We start from the raw sequence: 18694 nt of genomic DNA, 5'->3' as shown, positions 1-18694 counted from the left end.
CGGAGGGATGCATAAAATGAGCATTGTTCAAAAGAAGTGGGCGAGTGTTTATGAGGATTGTGAGTATTTAGAATTAGGGGGGTCCTTAGGAAAAAATTTAGACACAAATGCATGCGTTGCGGTCTTGGCATAATGGCTGGGTTCAATTGGGATTGTCTTATGTGATATTAGCGTGCTAAAATTCGGTTTTGCTTGGGGGCAAGCAAAAGTCAAGTGTGGGGTATTTTGATATGGGCTTATTTAGTCATAGAAATCATTCATTATCTTATTAATTATTGTTGATTTTATATCATTTTATGGACAAAAGGTACTTAATTAGCTTAATATTTCAATTTCAGCAATAAAAGACATGCTCGGGTGGAAAAGGAAGCGGAACTAGCGATTGGAAGCTTGGATCTTGGATTTTGAAGAAAGAAGGATGTTGCTAGGCAGCTTGACCCCTCGTCAGTGTTTTGGCCATATCTCATGAACCGTAACTCCGATTGACGAGATTCAAATTGTTCTGAAAACTAGACACAATTTCGGACGACTTTCGTGTTTTGAGAAAATGCTGATTCCAAACGGACTCGGCGAGTAGGGTCGACTACTCGGCGAGTCGTATCGAACTTTTGCGATTCTGGACGCGCTGACTTGCCGTACACGGGTTTTAAGTGACGGACTCGCCGAGTAGGTCACTGGACTCGCCGAGTAGCCTCTGTTTTGTGAAAATCTATATAAAGGGACTTTTAGATCGATAACCTAGCATATAGAGGAACCCTTGGAGGCTAAGATACGATTGAAAGCGCTGGTGAAGCTCTGGAAAGTGAAGAATCAACCCTACATTCGATTTTGAGGAGAATTAAGGCAAAATCAAGTTTACTCTTTACCTAATCTCTTGTTTGAACTATGTTTTTACCAATTGATTTTGTTTTTGAGTGTTTTACTGCCTTAATCATGAGCTAAAACCTTTTAGCTTCTGTTTGGGGAGACAATGTTGAAACTATGGTTTGATTAATGGTAGGATTGATTTAATATTAGTGATTTTGTTGATTCTAGCTTGTTAAAGAACCTTATGTGTGAATGATAACTAATTTTCTGTTAATACGAAGATAATTAAATAGTATGAACATCTTTTAATTATCAACCCCATATGTTTATGTGACCACTTTATCATATGTCTAGGACTAACGAACGTGAAACTAGAATTAATAAGAAAAATTAGGTAAATTCATGTGTGAGCTTGTTTGATGACCATCAGCAAGAGGTTAACTAAAGGACCAATTTAGTTAGCTATTACAAGTCTAAATTAACCCGAATAAATAATCTAGTGAATTAAATTAAATTAGACAACTGATCACTGTTTGAGTTAGTTTGTTTTCTAAGGATTATCGTAGCGAACGCAAGGCTAATCACTTGAATCGGTAGCCAATAGAAGAATTAATCCATTGCACTATTACCATAATATCAACCATAGGATCAATTGAGTTGAACTAAACAGAAGTCCCCTTCGTTATTGAATTGAGTTGAATCTTTGCTTATCTAGTTTTTAGTTAAGTAGTCTAAGTATTAGTTGTTTAAGTTTCTAGTCTTGCAAAACTAGAGAAACCCCCTTTCTATTACTTGTTTTATTTAGATAATATTAGCATTTCTTTTAATTGTTTACCATTCCATGTGTTCGATACCCTACTTACCTGAACTAAACTGCTAATCGATAGGTACACTGCCTTTCGTGTGTTCGTCTTTGTGTTTAAGTTAGTAGGATTAAAACTAGTTGGTTTTACACACATCACCTGCGTACATGTTCGTGCGCCCCGTGTACGTGGTTCAAGTCCGTGATCCCTCCACCCATGTATGCTAAGTGTACATATATCAGAGAGTGTTACAGGATGACTTTTACAAACCACCTAAGAACAAATTTTTTGTTGCTCGAAGGGCTAGTATTCCTTGAAAGGGAACATATATCCAAATAGGCCAATGGGAGCCAAATTGATGGTGGTGAGATTCAAGAGTTAACCAATAAATAACCTAATGTTGCACTAGTTCACAAAAAAAGATGTTGTATAACCTGTGAAGCCTCAACAAATAATTAGTAGGATCCTAATATAGAACTATCTCCTATCTGCAAGTCTAACAGAGTACGTCAGACACCTAAAATTTTTTGAGGGTACTCATATCTGATGGTGATGATCTATTGGTAGATTATGATGAACCTACCAACGATCAAGATGCTAGGGCGGGCCCTGAGTCTGCTACATCGAATAAGGATATGGAAAGCAAGATGAAATCATGTATCAATCACCTTAATATAAAACAATTGGGTGCAAATGGGTGTTTTAGAATAAGATTACCATGGATGACAAGTTACACATATACAAAGAATAAATGGTTGCAATGAGTTACACGCAAACTCATGGTGTATACTACGATGAAACTTTTTCACCAGTATCTGTGTTAAACTCAGTGAGGATGTTGATTGCCATAGCAACACTGTAACATCTGGATTCCTTGAGGTATTTTTATTTTATTTAGTTAATTTAAAAAGTTGAGTCTGGGCTGCCATGATGTGGTGGATACACCACCACAACATGGCACATATGGAATGTTCACGAGACTTACGTTGATTCCCATGGCGTGGAAACATGTTGGCCACGACATGACGACCATCTGATGAGAAAACCATGATTTTCGAGTATTTAAAGAAAAGTATGGGCTATGGTTTGTTTACCCTCAACCTCCATCACTCTCAAACCTTAGAACCCTAACCCTAATCCCTTTTGGTGTTCTTTGAGTTCATTTTGGTGATTCATAAGCTCTCTTTAGTGTTTTGGTGCATTTTGAAGGAAGTAGAGGAAGGTTGTTGCAAGAAGCAAGCAAGAAACACTCCCCAATCTTTGAAAGTACCTTTTTGGACCATTCGTAAGGTTTCTTGATCTAATCTTTTAGTTACTTCTTAGTGAATCTAAAGATATCTTGCATGTTAGAAGCCTTTGGTGGAATTTGACTGAAGCAAAGAGATAAATTTGCAACTTTATGATTTCTCTGTGTCCCAATAACATTATATCTCATATATTTAGGAGTTAATTTTGGTTTGGGAATTATGCATGAGTTTGAGTCCTTTTCATCTACATTTTGACCTAAAATGGAAGAGACATACATTGGACATGCATGTCCATAAAGCACCCATTAGGTGAAGGAAAACCTTCTGGAAAGTTTGGATGAGTATCTTTGGTGATTAAGGGTTTAATGACTAGATCTTGCTTCTTAAAGCCTTTAAGGACCTAGGTTTAGAGATCCTGTCTTATTGAGATGTCTTAATGGGTAAAGTTGACCTTTTTACAAGGATATGAAAGTTTTATAAAAACCTTTTTACAAAAAGAATGAATTTCAAGGAAAAGAACGGAGGAAGCAGAGTGTACAGTCAACCGGAGCTCGAGGAAGTGATCTCCCAAAATATCCATATATGTGTTATATGTTGTATTATAGTTGCTGTATATTGAGTTGATAGAAATGTATGCTAGTTTATAGGCTAAGGATCCCTTAGGAGTTTCAGGATAGGGTTGCATGATTTTGTGATGCCTTGTAGCCTAGGACATTACTTCTGGATGTTTTGCTAGGGTTGAAACTAAGATTGCTAATTGCTTCATGTAAATTGCATGGTTGTACATAATTGGGATCTTATAGCCTCAGAATGTTTGGTCTAACCTTCTTCCTATTCCTTGTTTGGTTATAGATTTGAGGTGGAATTTTTTATTCGAATATCTATTGAGTCTGGGTTATGTACAATTGTGTGACAACCGTCAAATTTCGGTCAAGTCAAGTCAACAAGTCAAACCGGTCAACTCCATTAACCCTTGTATGTTAAGGTTTACGTTGTACAATTCGCTATTTTAATGAGAAAACATCATTTGAAAAATTCATGTGTTTGATTTTCCTTAGCCTTAACAGTGCTAAACAACGAACCAAAGCGATAAAACACTATTGCACAATTATCGGGGGCTGTGTAAGACTCTTAAACATGGCTTAACGGGGTTTACAAATATGACAATTGTAAAAATCTCATCATATTTACTATTTACTATTTACTATTTACTATTTACTACCTACTATTTACTATTTACGTTTTAAAAATTACTATTATTAGCCAATTAGTATTAACCATCTTCTAGAAACATTTGTCATGATTACATCATGAATATGTCATATACACTAACTAGTTATATGGAGAATGTCAACATTTAACACTTATTATTAAAGAATTATATATGAATAGTAATTCTTACTAGTATAAATACAAGGCTTAAGTCACTCATTTTCTACACCATTCTCTCTCAATTTCAAGACTTCCAAGGTTAATCATCAAGCTTTCTTCCACTCTTGGTTCTCGATTCGTCAAGGCATCTTCTAAGTGTTTTTGAGTTGAACACTTCTCTTCTCCAACATCCATCCTCTAAGAACACATAAGGTGAGTTTATACCCCTACATTTACATGTTTTTCTTAAGTTTTAAGGGGGGAATACAAGTAAAATCATCAAGAACACAATTAAACCTTTTCTATCAGATTACATCAGAAAAGATGAATTTCGATCACGGACTGTTTTGGTCAACTTAAATATTTTAGTTTTCAAAACTGTTCCAGGTGCAAGTAGATCAAACTCTTAGCTTTAAAATGGCTACTTGCACATCTCCATATGATTTTTCTACAAGTTATGGTGATTTTTACAAAACTGCCTATCATTTCAGAGGCAAACCCGGACCAGTCTGTGATTATGAACATTTTCACCTCTGTTAGAGATCACTAAAAATCATGATAAAATTTACGAACAAAATAGACTCATATTCCAAACTCTCAGAATTTGCGGATTTGGATTTAGAGCTTTGATGATTTTGCTATAAATTTTCTAAGAATAGTGACAGAAACTGTATTCAACGAAAAGTTGCTGTCAATTTCATTTCACCTTGTAACATGTTGAGCAAGGTGTATATCTTTATGTGATTATATGTTATTGCAATATATGACATTTTATCTTAATATTTAGACACACATCAGTTTACAAATGGATTTGGACATATAAAATATAAAGAATAACAAATGATTATAATCAAAGTACAACCGATACATTCAAACATTTAATAAACTATTTTGAATATAGTTTGCATACATTACTACGTACTACCCTTGGTTGATAAACTATAATAGGTATAGTTTATGATACATTACATAACACATACATTTAAAAAGGGTACATTTATACAAAGGATATTTTCATTAAGCAAGGTACGGCCATACGGTATCAAGTTTTCATAACACGTAATTCCGTTAATGACTTTGTGAGACATTTACTTCAAATTACCATTAAGTCCTGTATTGTAACCAGAGTCTCCTTGAGAGAGAGCGTGATAGTTGTGTATAGATCTATATTGGGTTTGACAAACCCACACCTAAACTGCATGCAACAGTTAGACCGATAGGTCTGGGGTGACAAATGTCATAACATTTCCGACGCCTGAAGAACGTCGTTTTAGGCAACCTTGGTCATAGCATGGTTATAATAAACTCACATAAAGTATTAATAAACATTGGAATTTATGGGAACTTCATTAAAATTTAACGAGTTTATGTCGATTTAAACTTACATTATTTATTATAAGTAAGAAAAGTTACTTATACATTCCGGTCTTTGAATTTAAGACTACATATACATTTTAAGGAAAATATTGGATTTTCTAACACAAATACTACTTTTACAAACGAAAGGCTTTTAATAATACCAAACAAAAGCTTATGAACTCACCAACCTTTGTGTTGACACTCTTTCAAAACAACTTGTATTCTCAGGAAATCATTAAACAGGTAACCAAGTGCTTTTGAGGATGGGACGCTAAGGCGTCTACTATTTCATATTTTGTCAACATATTGTAATTGATTCGTAAACATGTAATTCATACAATGATGTAACTTTTTCAATTATATATATGTTGGTTGTGTTTGCTTGAATTACTATTACAATTGTTGTTATGATACTATACATGAAGTCATCCACCCCCGGACGTTTCCGTCATCCTTGGTTTGGGGGTGTGACAGATTGGTATCAGAGCACAGTTTATAGTAAATTAAGTATATCAAACCACATAAGATATACAAACTATAAACACAATTGGGACTAATAGTCTCTGATTTGTGCATTTTTCAAATAAATATACTCTTAGAAAATAAATGATTTTCTTGATTAAAGTATACATACATACATTACATGCTCGCATGGTATCATAACTAGCGAAAACATAAAGCAAAAGAAGAAGAGTTGAACATTTTGAGTATGCCTTAGTATATGTGGATTAAATCTGGGAAGGATATAGCCTGATCAACTATATCTGTCCGGGAATTTACTTGCATATACCGGGGGATGGTCAGGATGGACAACAAATCTAACAAACCTAATAACACACTACAAAAGGATACTTTAAGAACTCAAAACTAAACATTTACAAATACTATAGGAGTATTTTGTGTTACTATAATAAATTATCTGAGAATTAAATAGGTCTTTATTTATAGATCAATAGCTGCTAAGTGGATGCGCTAAGGTCATATGTAACTAAGATGCTATAGACTTAGAATTTATGTATCTTTGTTTCACTTCCTGTCCTTGTTTGGTTGTGGTCTTGGAGTTAGGGTCATCTATTCGAAGGACTATTATATCTTAATCACATATGACTGGTATGCACTTTGCAACTAATTTAGTAACCGATAAAGATCATTTTAAAATATAATATATTAATTATGTCCCGACTAAATTAGTATATGTAAAACTTTTACAAACAGTCATATACTTGGAAACAAGGAGACTCAAATAAAATATTTTATACTTTCATTTTACCTCATAACCTAATGTATTGGGTCAATTAAAAGTATAAAATCGTATGTATCGTAAACATACCGGAAAACAACGTAATAATATACTTTATGTATAAAAGATTTCTCTTCCTATAAATATACTTTTACTAAAAGTACATTGGTTTACGACTTACGACAGAACCATGCCGCCAAGGAGAAGACCAAGACCTTCCGGCAACATAGCAACACCTCCTCCGCCGCTGCCTCCACAGTTTGATCCTGCGATGTTCCAGGCTGCAGTAACAGCAGCCGTAGCGGCCGCAATATCGCAGATAGGGACAAACGGAGCTGGTGGTTCTGGATCGGGTGCTACAAACTCTAACCATGGAGACAGTACGTGGCGTACAAGAGAGTGTTCCTACAAAGACTTCACCAATGGCAAACCCGACAACTTCAATGGGAGCGGGGGAGTCATCACTTTAATGCAATGGTTTGAAAAGACTGAAGTAGTCTTTCAAGTGTGCTCTTTCCCCGAAGCGAGCAAAGTTAAGTTCGCAGCCTTCACTTTCACCGGCCGGGCCTTTACTTGGTGGAACTGTCGGATTAATTCACTTACTCTCGAAGTAGCTAGCTCCATATCCTGGGCAGAACTAAAAACCTTGATGATGAAGGAGTACTGCCCGAGAGGTGAAATTCAAAAGCTGGAACAAGAACTTTGGAACCTCAGGATGACGGGCTCCGACCTTGAAACCTACACCACCCGATTCAATGAATTGGCTTTCCTCTGCCCAACAATGGTTACTCCGGAGGAGAAAAAGGTGGAGCGATACCTTTGGGGACTGTCTCCCCAAGTGCAAAGTAGTGTCCTGGCTTCAAGGCCAACTACTTTTGACAGTGCCAGGGAGCTGGCACAACAACTTGTTGACCACCGAGCCGGTCATAATACTACAACCACCACCACTGATCAATCAAAAGGGGGAAACAACAAAAGGAAGTTCTGGAACCAAAAGAAGAGCCAACCAGCACAGGACCCCGCTAAGAAGCAACAAACTGTTGCTGTCCATGCTGCCACTAATGCTGCCACTACTGCTACCACTCCAGCACCACCGAAGCCATATGCTGGAACCCTACCTAAGTGCAACAAGTGCAACTTTCACCACAATGGTGATTGTAGGGAGATGCACTGTAACAACTGCGACAGGAAGGGGCACACTGCTCGTTTCTGTAAAGCGCCGGCTCGACCAATCAACCAAGTCGCCAGTACGGGGGCAACCCGAACCTGCTACAACTGTGGAGACGCCGGTCACTTCAAAAGAAACTGCCCCAAAGCACAAGCCCCTAATGCTGGTGGAGTAGGAAGAGTCCTGGCAATAGGACATGGGGAAGCAGTCGAGGATCCCAAGGTGGTTACCGGTACGTTTCTCCTCAATAACTCTTATGCATGCGTACTATTCGATAGTGGAGCGGAGAGGAGTTTCGTGAGCCACCAATATAAACAATTACTTGAACAAAATCCCCAATCACTAAAGGATACTTATGTAGTAGAAATGGAAAATGGGAAAGTAGAACGCACTAGCGATATATACTCAGAGTGTACTCTCACTCTAGACAACCATACATTTAAAATTGACCTGATGCCGGTCACCATAAAAAGCTTCGACGTAATCATCAGGATGGATTGGTTAGTTCCTCACCGTGCCGACATTCTATGTTACGAAAGGGCCGTTCGCCTCAATCTACCAAATGACGAAACCCTTCTCATCTATGGTGACAAACCTAGTGCGAATTTACAAATCATCTCATGCATCAAAGCCCAAAAGTATCTCCGGAAGGAGTACCACGTCTTCTTGGCCCACGTAGTAGACAAGAAACAAGACGTGAAAGACATCAAAGACATCCCCGAAGTGTGTAACTTCCCGGATGTGTTCCCAGAAGATCTTCCTGGTGTACCACTCGCACGACAAGTCAATTTCAGAATTGACTTAATACCCGGAGCTACCCCCGTAGCCAGAGCTCCATACCGCCTCGCACCAACAGAAATGCAAGAGTTGTCCAGTCAGTTGAACGAGCTTTTGAGCAAAGGGTTCATCAGACCAAGCTTCTCACCTTGGGGAGCACCAGTCCTTTTTGTAAAGAAGAAGGACGGATCCTTTCGCATGTGCATCGACTATCGGGAACTAAACAAACTCACCATCAAGAACCGATATCCTCTACCCCGAATCGACGACCTTTTCGACCAACTCCAAGGAGCAAATTTCTTCTCAAAGATCGACCTAAGGTCAGGTTACCATCAACTACGAGTTCAAGAAGAAGATATTCCCAAAACTGCATTCAGAACTCGCTATGGGCACTACGAGTTTGTGGTGATGTCCTTCGGTTTAACAAACGCACCTGCGGTATTCATGGACCTAATGAATAGAGTGTGTCGACCCTACCTAGACAAGTTTGTAATCGTATTCATCGACGATATCTTGATCTACTCGCGAAGCGAAGAAGAACATCGCCTACATCTACGCCAAGTGCTAGAGACACTAAGAGCGGAGAAGCTTTATGCTAAGTTCTCTAAGTGTGAATTCTGGATTAGAGAAGTGGATTTCCTTGGCCATGTGGTAAGTGAGAAAGGCATACATGTGGATCCCTCCAAGATCAAGGCAATCGAGAATTGGTCAGCACCCAAGACGCCAACCGAAATTCGATAATTCCTTGGGCTTGCTGGCTACTACCGAAGATTTATACAAAACTTCTCCAAGATTGCGAAACCACTCACCACCTTGACGCAGAAAGGTGTGATATTCAAGTGGGAAAATAAACAAGAAACTGCTTTCCAAACGTTAAAACAAGCCCTATGCAGTGCACCGATCTTGTCTCTCCCAGAGGGAACCGAAGACTTCGTAGTGTACTGTGATGCTTCGAATCAAGGCCTCGGATGTGTGCTCATGCAGAGAGGGAAGGTTATCGCGTATGCATCAAGACAGCTTAAGACGCACGAGGTTAATTATACTACCCACGACCTGGAATTAGGAGCAGTAGTATTCGCTTTGAAGATCTGGAGACACTACCTCTACGGCACGAAATGCACTATCTTCACTGATCACAAAAGTCTTCAGCATATCCTCAATCAGAAAGAGCTCAACATGCGACAGAGGAGATGGGTAGAGTTGCTGAATGACTACGAGTGCGAAATTCGTTATCATCCGGGCAAGGCCAATGTAGTGGCCGATGCTCTAAGCAGGAAGGAGTACTCGGGCCGCCGAGTAAAATCCTTAACAATGACAATCCATTCCCACCTGACCATACAAATCAAGGAAGCTTAACTGGAAGCTTTGAAACCAGAAAAGGTGGCAGGAGAGACATTAAGGGGAATGGATAAAAACTTAGAAGTCAAGGATGATGGAGCACGTTATATCATGAACCGGATTTGGACACCGAAGTTCGGTGGACTCCGAGACGTCGTCATGAATGAAGCACACAAGACTCGATACTCCATCCATCCCGGGTCGGATAAGATGTATCTGGACCTCAAGAAATTATACTGGTGGCCGAACATGAAAGCTGAGATTGCTACCTATGTGAGCAAGTGTCTGACTTGCGCCAAGGTCAAAATCGAATACCAGAAACCATCCGGGCTATTACAACAGCCGGATATACCTCAGTGGAAGTGGGAACGAATAACCATGGACTTCATAACCAAGCTGCCTAAGACATCGGGCGGGCTTGACACCATATGGGTAATCGTAGACAGATTGACCAAATCAGCACACTTCCTACCGATAAAAGAAACCGACAAGATGGAGAAGCTGACTAGAACGTACATCAAAGAGATTGTACGACTCCATGGTGTGCCGATATCCATTATCTCCGATAGAGATAGTAGATTTACCTCACGGTTTTGGCAGTCTCTACAAAAATCATTGGGAACTAGGCTTGACATGAGTACGGCCTACCACCCACAAACCGACGGACAGAGCGAACGAACCATTCAAACGTTGGAAGACATGTTAAGAGCTTGTGTGATAGACTTCGGTAAAGCATGGGATACCCATCTACCGCTTATCGAATTCTCCTACAATAACAGCTATCATACTAGCATCAAAGTGGCTCCATTCGAAGCTCTTTACGGTCGCAAATGCAGATCACCCCTATGTTGGGCTGAGGTGGGGGATACACAGCTAGCTAGAGGGCAAGTCTCTAATAGCACCCTCACTGGCCCTGAAATCATAAGGGAAACCACATAAAAGATCGTTCAAATTCGAGAAAGACTGAAAGCGTCTCGCGATCGGCAAAAGAGTTACGCAGACAAACGACGCAAACCCTTGGAATTCCAGGTGAGTGATCGTGTACTACTAAAAGTTTCCCCTTGGAAAGGAATGATACGATTCGGCAAACGCGGGAAACTAAATCCAAGGTACATCGGGCCATTCGAAATCCTTGCTAGGATTGGGCCAGTAGCATACAAACTTCGATTACCTCAGGAACTCGACAAAGTACATCCCACATTTCACGTGTCGAACCTAAAGAAGTGTTTGTCTGATGAGACACTCGTAATACCACTCGACGAAATCGAAGTTAACAAAAATCTCCACTTCGTGCAGGAACCAGTCGAAATCATGGATCGGGAAATCAAACGAACGAAACAAAGTCGTATTCCCATCGTGAAGGTCCGTTGGAACGCTAAACGAGGACCCAAATTCACCTGGGAACGCGAGGATCAGATGAAACAAAAGTATCCACATCTCTTCCCGAACTCTTGAAGTCCCAGTCAAAAATGCAAATTTCGGGACGAAATTTCTTCTAACGGGGGGATGATGTGACAACCGTCAAATTTCGGTCAAGTCAAGTCAACAAGTCAAACCGGTCAACTCCATTAACCCTTGTATGTTAAGGTTTACGTTGTACAATTCGCTATTTTAATGAGAAAACATCATTTGGAAAATTCATGTGTTTGATTTTCCTTAGCCTTAACAGTGCTAAACAACGAACCAAAGCGATAAAACACTATTGCACAATTATCGGGGGCTGTGTAAGACTCTTAAACATGGCTTAACGGGGTTTACAAATATGACAATTGTAAAAATCTCATCATATTTACTATTTACTATTTACTATTTACTATTTACTACCTACTATTTACTATTTACGTTTTAAAAATTACTATTATTAGCCAATTAGTATTAACCATCTTCTAGAAACATTTGTCATGATTACATCATGAATATGTCATATACACTAACTAGTTATATGGAGAATGTCAACATTTAACACTTATTATTAAAGAATTATATATGAATAGTAATTCTTACTAGTATAAATACAAGGCTTAAGTCACTCATTTTCTACACCATTCTCTCTCAATTTCAAGACTTCCAAGGTTAATCATCAAGCTTTCTTCCACTCTTGGTTCTCGATTCGTCAAGGCATCTTCTAAGTGTTTTTGAGTTGAACACTTCTCTTCTCCAACATCCATCCTCTAAGAACACATAAGGTGAGTTTATACCCCTACATTTACATGTTTTTCTTAAGTTTTAAGGGGGGAATACAAGTAAAATCATCAAGAACACAATTAAACCTTTTCTATCAGATTACATCAGAAAAGATGAATTTCGATCACGGACTGTTTTGGTCAACTTAAATATTTTAGTTTTCAAAACTGTTCCAGGTGCAAGTAGATCAAACTCTTAGCTTTAAAATGGCTACTTGCACATCTCCATATGATTTTTCTACAAGTTATGGTGATTTTTACAAAACTGCCTATCATTTCAGAGGCAAACCCGGACCAGTCTGTGATTATGAACATTTTCACCTCTGTTAGAGATCACTAAAAATCATGATAAAATTTACGAACAAAATAGACTCATATTCCAAACTCTCAGAATTTGCGGATTTGGATTTAGAGCTTTGATGATTTTGCTATAAATTTTCTAAGAATAGTGACAGAAACTGTATTCAACGAAAAGTTGCTGTCAATTTCATTTCACCTTGTAACATGTTGAGCAAGGTGTATATCTTTATGTGATTATATGTTATTGCAATATATGACATTTTATCTTAATATTTAGACACACATCAGTTTACAAATGGATTTGGACATATAAAATATAAAGAATAACAAGTGATTATAATCAAAGTACAACTGATACATTCAAACATTTAATAAACTATTTTGAATATAGTTTGCATACATTACTACGTACTACCCTTGGTTGATAAACTATAATAGGTATAGTTTATGATACATTACATAACACATACATTTAAAAAGGGTACATTTATACAAAGGATATTTTCATTAAGCAAGGTACGGCCATACGGTATCAAGTTTTCATAACACGTAATTCCGTTAATGACTTTGTGAGACATTTACTTCAAATTACCATTAAGTCCTGTATTGTAACCAGAGTCTCCTTGAGAGAGAGCGTGATAGTTGTGTATAGATCTATATTGGGTTTGACAAACCCACACCTAAACTGCATGCAACAGTTAGACCGATAGGTCTGGGGTGACAAATGTCATAACATTTCCGACGCCTGAAGAACGTCGTTTTAGGCAACCTTGGTCATAGCATGGTTATAATAAACTCACATAAAGTATTAATAAACATTGGAATTTATGGGAACTTCATTAAAATTTAACGAGTTTATGTCGATTTAAACTTACATTATTTATTATAAGTAAGAAAAGTTACTTATACATTCCGGTCTTTGAATTTAAGACTACATATACATTTTAAGGAAAATATTGGATTTTCTAACACAAATACTACTTTTACAAACGAAAGGCTTTTAATAATACCAAACAAAAGCTTATGAACTCACCAACCTTTGTGTTGACACTCTTTCAAAACAACTTGTATTCTCAGGAAATCATTAAACAGGTAACCAAGTGCTTTTGAGGATGGGACGCTAAGGCGTCTACTATTTCATATTTTGTCAACATATTGTAATTGATTCGTAAACATGTAATTCATACAATGATGTAACTTTTTCAATTATATATATGTTGGTTGTGTTTGCTTGAATTACTATTACAATTGTTGTTATGATACTATACATGAAGTCATCCACCCCCGGACGTTTCCGCCATCCTTGGTTTGGGGGTGTGACAAATTGGTTTACACGAATCCATTGGCGAGGTTAACAGAGACTTCTTGCAGAACAGAGCTGTAGTAGAGCAGAGACCTAGGATGAGTACTAGAGAGTTTAGATGCGGCTCTTTGAGCACCTAGGTGTATGTGTGCTGCTTCTTTGGAAGCATAGTGTTTTTGTGATTCGGGACCTTGAGAGGTGAAACGTCCCATTTTCACAATAAAAATTTTTCATTTTTATTAGTGTAAAACTTCTCAATTATAAATTCATTATTAAGAAAATCGTTTATATTTATTGAAAATCAGAGTAATATAAGAACGCAAAATCCTCAATGTTGTTGATGAGTGTGTATAGTCCCGCCTTCGCCTTCCCACGATCACTGATAAAACCTAAAAAAACATAAACAACTGGGTAAGCATAAAACTTAGTGAGTTTCCCCAAAATACCCCATACTATAAACGTACAAGCATGCATAACGACCCACAATCATCAGATTGGAATGCCCAGGCCCAATCAGTCTTCGGACTGGAATGCCAACATGCAACGAGTCCACTTAGCCATCGGGCTGGAATACCCAGGGTTTGTTGGCCTACCGCCTCATCCCAACCGCTCTTCCCGAGCCTCCGTGCCTACAGCTTACAGCCGGCCTGCACCGTGTATCTTGGCCTACAACACAAAGTAGGACCACCTCAACCCACTACCACCATATGTCAACATATAAACAATTAAGGATGAAGTAGGCACATAATACATACAAACATCAATCATACAACTCACTACCACTTACTAGTCCTCTCATAGCACACTGTCCCACTACCAACTATCCTCCATGAAATGCGTAACCATAAGTAACCAGAGGTGAGATAGCCACCCGAACAAATGACCCCACTCTAGAGCCACAAACAAACAAGGAATAGGCAAAAAATCCTAGATCAAGAGTCTCAGGCTATCCTACATGACTACATACAGTCCCTAGGGCACTCCACTTGAACAATTGAAATCTTTAGCTCCCTTTTCTGTCCCCATAACTATCAACAGAAAAATGACCATTTAACCTGAAAATTTCAATAACTTATGCATGATTTACTCAAAATTTCTGGTTCCAAACCCCAAATCCGGTTCCAACACGGTTCCATACCCAAAAATTCGGTTCTAACCCCGACTCTACACCCCAAGTCCGGTTGCAAACATTACATATTGGTTATACCCGGATTCATACCCGGAATTAAACTGTAACCAGTTTCTTTATATCGGTCGGGTTTCCAGTCTACTAATAATCAAATTTTGGTTTTTGGGTCCATTCGGTCGAGTACGGACCCACTTACATCCCTAGTAGAATCAATGAAGGTCAATGAGATGAAGATGTATGAATGTCTATGAGATAAAGATACGGGAAGGCGAAGAAGTACGAAAGACAAGGGCTGGTGAGGGTGAGTTTCTTTTTATTGGATATAATCTTCAGTAATTAAAATAAAATAAATAATAAGTAATTAAAAATAGAAATACGAGTATATAGCAATTTCACTTTGTTTTAACGGTACAAATTAGACGACATCAAATCGATGAACCGAATACGTAACAAAAAAAATATCAGCTACGTTCCACGTTAAAATTGAAAAAAATTAGATTTGATTCAGAATAACCATATAACCATAGGGACCAATTTTGTAAAATACATAAAACGTTATAAATTCTTTGTGGGACGAAGTTCGGAATATCTACCAAACGCTAAGGACTAAAACTGTGATTTAGCCTAAAACTTATATTCAAAATTCAAACTTTTTTGTAATAATTTTTAAAATAACAAAATTAAGAAAAGGTTGGTAAGAGGATACAACGGCGGGCAAAGTTCAAATTTTTACAGAAAAGCATAAATTCTCCACACTCCCATTGCAGCTTCAATTTCAGCATCGGAGATCTGCTTTCTCGCTTCTCAAGCTTCGTGATTGAATTTGATTGATCAACTTCCCCTTACCCTTTAGGTACGATTTGGTTGATACTTCGTGATTTTGAAAGTTCAAGCTTATTAGGTATCCGATTTCAGTAAAGGGGTTTTCAATTTTTTTTTTTAATTATTTTTATTTTAGGTTTCATTTTTATGTAAATTTGTTGGATCCAGGTTTTTATATAAATTGTCTATGTTGGTTCACGTCTTCTCAATCTGATCCAGTGGTCGATTCTATTTGCATTTTGTTACTTGTAAAGTGGTATTTGTCGGGATTTCTGTGTTGCATTTCGCTTATAATTACTCCTTGATCGACAGAAAGATGTAAATCTTGAGATTGATGTTAAAGTAACTGTTTTTAACGTCAATTTTGGGATTAATCGTCAACTAGATACGCAATAACGGGTATTAATGCTTGCATATACTTGAATTGCCACAGACAGATGTTGAGATATACTTCTACTTTAATTATGAAATAAATCTGCAATTATATTATATGTGATGTATGTGTATATCCATGTCATCCTCACAGTAGAGTCGTTCTATACTCCTATACATTTCTGGTTTGTTACTTTCGTTAAGTTTGTAAAATTATATAGCAGTTTGTTTTCAACCTAAATAAAATTCAATTTAAAGATCCAACAATACTGAAAAATAACGAACTGAATCAATCATTTTCCATTTATATACAGGCTTGTCTTTTCAAATTTGATTTTTTCATCTGTTTATATTCAATTTGATTATCGTTTCTGGGTTTTGTTCTATTTCGAAACTTACATCTAATTATCGTTTCAGTTTTGGTTGGTTTTCACCCACATAACTTTCGTCTTTCAATAACATTTGAAGAACTTAACAGATATACAATTTTAAGCAGTATTTAACCATTAATCCCCCAATTCCTGATTTCAAATTTAATCCTAATCTTTCTGCAGTCTTGTATATAGTTTGAATTCAAACAAACTCTCACATCTTTGATTATTATCCTCACAGAATGGAATCCTTACCAGAAGCTGTAGTCCAATACATTTTACTAAACATGAACAATGCTAAAGATGTGGCATCTTGTAACTGTGTCTCCAGAAAGTTTAAAGACTCCATGCCTTACATTAAAAGCCTTTACTTCCCTCGTAGCATCTTTGACAACTTAAAAGACGGTCATACCCCTGACTGCATTATCTTAGAGATAGTCTCATCAATTTTTCAACTTGAAGAGCTTGTAGTTTACTGCCCATTCACCAGCACAGGACTGACCTCATGGCTCTCACTTGTGGGACCCACCCTAAAGAATCTTGAACTCCGTCTGGATAATCTTGCTGATCAAAACACAGACAGTATGTCTAAACTCGAATGCATTCAATTTGCTAAAAATCTGGAGTCTTTAAGACTTTGGGGTGTGCTAATGGTTCGTGCTCCAAAATGGGATGTGTTTCAAAAAATGAAGAATCTTGAAATTGTTGGAGCAAAATTGGAGGATTCAGCTTTGACTGAGGCTTTGAAAGCAACTCCTAATTTGACAAATCTTGTGCTTCTTGGTTGTGAGGGTTTGAGGACTGTTTGGATTGAGCTTCTTCAACTTGAGCATTGTAAACTTGATTTTTATGGATCAGGTAGCTGCTCACTTACACTTTCAGCTCCAAAGATTGAATATCTTGAAGTTCAAGGGTGTAGCTGGATTAGAGTTCGTGACACCAATTGCTTGAAGAATCTCTCCATTTCAAACAATGCTGGTAATTTCAAACTTCAAGATCATCTTTAAGCCTTTTTTTTGTTACCTTATAATTTCAAGATCATATTTTTGATGACAGTATCAAAATTTGTGTTTGTGGGTGTTATTTATTGGTTGCAGGGAGGGTTTATATGGTGGATTTTGGTAATAAGCTCATGGCACTTGAATCGTTATGCATTAGAGGTGTTCAATGGTGTTGGGATGCAATAAACAAAATTCTTCAACTTGCAAGTGAAGTAAAACATCTGTACATGAAAGTTGAATTCACTGGAGATTTTGAAGCTCTTCTCCCCTTTCCAGAAATTGACTTTGTTGACTTTTTCAAAAGTCATCCAAAGCTCAAAACATTCGACATCCATGGTGCAATGTTTGCTGCTCTATGCCAGAAGAATAGTCTAAAGAATGTGAGTTTCAAAACAACAATTAATTTACTAAAACAAAAACAAGAAATCTTGTTCATGAAAAACATGTTTTTTGGTTTTTTTAGGTGGATTCGAGCTTCTTGATTCCTTGTCTTGAAGAGGTAGTGATCACTGTGAGATCACCTTTGAATGCTGAGCAGAAAATGAGCACACTTGAGTCTTTGGTGAAGTTTGGGAAGAATTTAAAGAAGATGAAGATAAGGATTCTTAGGATGAAAAGTGGTCATAGCAGTGCTGATGATTTTTTTGAGGAGATATGCAGGTTTAGATACATGAATCACAACCTAATCTCAATTGAATAAAACCCATAATCAGATATTATAATTGTTGTTTAAGGATTTTGATGTTAACATTCTTTTAAAATGACATAATTCATTTCTGTATGTGGTTTCAACTTTCTAGGGCTTCTTTGTTTTGACAACCATTGATTAATGCAAAGAACCCAAGTTGATTGTTTGTTAAAAGCTTGTGTTGAGATGATGCTTTATACCTAGTTATGTATTCTTTCCAATTCAATCTTGAACAGCAAACCCTCTCAAGTTTGAAATTTGTGGGATTCAATATTATTTAAGAAAACTGCAAAAGTGGTCCTTGTGGTTTGCAATTTTCTATGGTTAAGGTCCAAAAAAGTTTCAACTTGTAAAAAAAGTCTCTGTGGCAAGGTTTGGTTGTGGTTTTGGTCTCTTCCTAACTTAAAATAATTAT

General features: G+C 37.4%; 1 protein-coding gene across 1 annotated transcript; it reads left to right on the top strand.

Moving 5' to 3' along the window:
- Window positions 1-15736: 15736 nt before the first annotated feature.
- On the top strand, window positions 15737-18406 carry LOC145115801 (F-box/RNI-like superfamily protein). The gene is made up of 4 exons (XM_079052155.1): window positions 15737-15878; window positions 16832-17568; window positions 17688-17971; window positions 18055-18406. Exons 2-4 carry the CDS (start codon window positions 16833-16835, stop codon window positions 18289-18291), a joined length of 1257 nt encoding a protein of 418 aa, XP_078908281.1. The 5' UTR covers window positions 15737-15878; window position 16832; the 3' UTR covers window positions 18292-18406.
- The last annotated feature ends 288 nt before the right edge of the window (window positions 18407-18694 follow it).

The sequence above is a fragment of the Lactuca virosa genome, chromosome 5 (genome assembly GCF_052849685.1).
Source record: "Lactuca virosa cultivar CGN04683 chromosome 5, Lactuca_virosa_CGN04683_v6, whole genome shotgun sequence".
Taxonomy (NCBI): Eukaryota; Viridiplantae; Streptophyta; class Magnoliopsida; order Asterales; family Asteraceae; genus Lactuca; species Lactuca virosa.
This window is presented reverse-complemented; position numbering and strand designations above follow the sequence as displayed.

Excerpts from the sequence above, each read along its gene's own strand:
- LOC145115801 (XM_079052155.1), top strand. The coding sequence starts at position 16,833 with ATGGAATCCTTACCAGAAGCTGTAGTCCAATACATTTTACTAAACATG. Across the intron at positions 17,569-17,687 it reads CTCCATTTCAAACAATGCTG|GGAGGGTTTATATGGTGGAT; the intron begins GTAATTTCAAAC and ends TATTGGTTGCAG. Across the intron at positions 17,972-18,054 it reads AGAAGAATAGTCTAAAGAAT|GTGGATTCGAGCTTCTTGAT; the intron begins GTGAGTTTCAAA and ends TGGTTTTTTTAG.